At 34.5% G+C, this 3,403-nt stretch overlaps 1 protein-coding gene across 1 annotated transcript in view; it reads right to left on the bottom strand.

Annotated features, from left to right (window-relative positions):
- The window catches only part of LOC132169324 (ankyrin repeat-containing protein ITN1-like), a 6,013-nt gene extending 2,979 nt beyond the window's left edge, over window positions 1-3,034 (bottom strand). Inside the window, exons 1-4 of the mRNA XM_059580377.1 lie at window positions 2,752-3,034; window positions 2,468-2,617; window positions 1,536-1,975; window positions 1,226-1,445 (exon numbers count right to left, since the gene is read on the bottom strand). Of these exons, the coding sequence (XP_059436360.1) occupies window positions 1,226-1,445; window positions 1,536-1,975; window positions 2,468-2,617; window positions 2,752-3,034 (1,093 nt within the window). The remainder of the gene's footprint in view (window positions 1-1,225; window positions 1,446-1,535; window positions 1,976-2,467; window positions 2,618-2,751) is intronic.
- Between the last annotated feature and the right edge of the window lie 369 nt (window positions 3,035-3,403).

Here is a 3,403-nt window from a genome sequence, read left to right as displayed (position 1 = left end):
GGTTCTACTATTTCTAGCTTCTGGAAGCCCATTTCGTTCCAATGAACAAAATATGTCAACCAAAAAATCAAGCTTTATCTAATTCAAAATGGCAAAATTGAAATTCTTCATTGGAAGGGAATTCGACGTCGTTTTGGTTTTAACTTTTAATAATAAAGATAAAATTTAAAAAAATTAAAAATTAAAATAGCTTATCGGTCATATCAGTCATATCGGTTAACCGATAAAAAAAATTTAACCGACCGATAAGCTTATCGGTATAAAATTTTTAACTGATTACCAACCGATAACTATCGGTTACGGTTAATATCGGTTTGGTTAAAGTCGGTAATCGGTAATCGGTTAATCTGCCCACCACACATATAGAAGAAAATAATTAAAGGTATTAAAAATATTAATAATTAAATCTCTTTCAGGAGATTAGCGCTACATCTACGAGGCAGCAAGAATGATATTTCTATTTCACTATATATATATATATATATATATGATCATTTATAAATGGTACATTTGGGCTACTCTTCATCAAACTCAATCTTCTAGAAGCTAGCGGACGTGTTCTATTCACACATCCTAATTTTAATTCTAGTTAGTCTATAATTAAATAGAGCCATTTTTTGACCTTCAAATGACACATTAAAAATGTCTCCAACTCATTGTTTTTTTGTAGTATAAATACAATAGAATTATGAATTTATTGATTTTCATTTCAATTCGTTCGTTGGACTTCCTTGTTCAACATCCCTCGAACCTACGACAGTTTTTCTTCCTTTTCGTTTGACTTTCGTTTCATATTTTCTTCTGATGAACTCCCCATTTGGCATCTACCACTAGAAAAGTCTACGTTTATATGGCCTAAAAAGAAATCTAGACTGGTATGTTGAGAGGAATGTATCAACCCAAAGTTTACAATGTAGAAGAAAAAATGAAAGAACTGGGATACTAGCTGAAGTGATTACGACAACTGGAGCCCATGCATTTGCGCTACTATACACCAAAAAGCAAGTTGCGCTAAAGGCTACCATCATGCCTGCCATAGAGATGAAGAGTGTTGCAAGTCCAAACAACAACTTTGAAGGTAATGACTTGAAGAAATCGTCTTCTGTGTACCGTGATGTGAGAATTGACAAAAAAATTACTATTGAAGTCGAAGAGGAACACAGTGCTATTGCATCTGATATGAAGAATACCATAAACCAAGTACTTCTCAAAAAAATAGGAGTGCCTGTTTCTTGATTGTTGCCACCTGGTACAGTGAAGGCTGCAGCAAAAATCACAGTGGTAATCAATGTTGCCACGAGCATTGAATAGTTTGATGTGTCCTTCATCCACGTTTCTCCGTCTTTTTGTAAATCTGTATGTGCCTCTATAAATATCTCCTTAGGTGTTTGACCATTTGAATTCTCCTGGTTCAAGTATGATGGCGGTACAATCTTTTCTATCTCCTACAGTTGGCTAGGTATAAATTGATAGGTAACACGTGAACCATTATATATGCAAAAAATAAAATAAAATAAAATAATATTATCACTCACCTTAAACCACAACAATTCTCGTTGCATTTGAAGGGCCGCTCCTGATACAATACTTAGTCGATCTGAACTAGGCAATCTTCCAGCTAAATGCAACATGTTCTCATTGGTTTCCGAAGTAAGAAAGGATCCAATGGTATCCTTGTTAGTACCTATCTCATATATTAGATTGAACACACTCTCTTGCCGATATATAATAGCAATGTTAAATAAAGTCATGTTTTTTTCATCTTTTTGCCATAGAAGGTCAGGATAAGAACGTGTAAGTATGATTAGAAATTCAACATTTCCAACTTTTGCAGCTTCAAAAATTAAAGTCATATGATAGCGAAGCAAGTTCGATGAGAACTGTTTGTCTGGAACTCCAAGCATTTTCCAAAGGTCTTCAACTAATTGATGGGCTAATGTTTTCATCGAAGCTTTGTTACATATCCCTTTGAACCCTATGGTTGAAAAAAGAATCTATTCAGAAATCAGAGATGGTTTGGTAATAAAGAAATATTAAAACTACATAATTATTTTACAAATATAAATAATAAGAAATGATATTGAAAATTTTATAAAATAAAAATGCAAAGATAACTAAACCATTACATGCGGCTACTTGGGTCCTAATTGTTGACTTCTCAAGATAAGTTTTGTCTTTGCATAACCCGACCTTAAGTCTCTTCTATTTTTGAATTCAAGTAAAAAGAAATGGTTAGATTGGGACATTTCAAATAGAATATAACTCTTCTCATAGAATTTAATTTTCCATAGTTTAGAAGTGGATATCATCTAAAGATTTGATGAAATCAAATAAGAGCATTTTCCCATGCCAATGTAATTCGAGTGAAATTGTCAAAAAGTTGTGATTAATGTAATAAACGAACTGCATGGGAAATGTAGTATATATCTCTGGAATTAAAGAAGTTTGGGTTTGGAGACAAACTAACAGGAATTTAAGCGACTTTTCCAGAACGAAAGCTGACTTGTGCTGCCAATTGCAAAAGTTTTCTTGGCCAACATTGACAAAGCTGTTGGCCCACATTCAGAATCGGCATTTGCTATGTTTGGATCCATTTCCAAAATTTTCAATGCTATATCTGTCCATAAAAAGGCACATTAATTTGATGATTGTCAAAAGGTTAATTAAGAAATGCTTATAATATGCTCGCTAATATTGCAATAGAAGTTGTAACACCATCAAAACAAAGTTATAGTTAGATGTAGAGCTTACCATAAAAATCAGAGGAAACAGCATAAAGAAGGAGCTCCGAGCGCTGATGAGCAGTCAACTGTTTAAGAGGAGTCACAGAGAATAAATAGGAGACCATGTTTCTATGGCGTCCTAGCTCAACTGCATATTGAAGTGGTGTCCTTTCATCGCAATCATCAATCAATAGCGGTTTATTGTTGATTTTCACCAGCTGCTCAGCAATTCTCACTATTCCTGATTGAGCTGCAAAGTGAAGGGCCGTAGCTCCTTGTTTGGTTCTCAACTCCAAGTCTTCCAGAGTCATCAGTTTCAACAATTCTTTTATAAAAGTGGTTTGTTGTGCAACCACGGCTTCGTGAAGTGCCGTCCCTTCCTCTTTTGATACGTTAGCCCGAACGCAATGTGGGTATTTCTCAAGAAAAGCCTTAGCTGCCGGCCAATCACCTTTTATGGCAGCATGAAGGAGGGGACCACACTGGGCACGATTTTCATCTATTATTCTTTCCCCTGGAATTTTATTTTTACAAAAAAAAAAAAAAAAAAAAAAAAACAGAACGTATTAATTACAACTTGTGGTGAAAAATCATGCATTCCACTTGGATGCATGCTAAGATGTTGGAAGAACTAATTTATCTCATAACCTTTCGTATCTGCAGCAAGTGAGATTCTGTCT

The sequence above is a fragment of the Corylus avellana genome, chromosome ca2 (genome assembly GCF_901000735.1).
Source record: "Corylus avellana chromosome ca2, CavTom2PMs-1.0".
Lineage (NCBI taxonomy): Eukaryota > Viridiplantae > Streptophyta > Magnoliopsida > Fagales > Betulaceae > Corylus > Corylus avellana.
The sequence above is the reverse complement of the archived record's forward strand: the minus strand, read 5'-3'. Positions and strand labels throughout refer to the sequence as shown.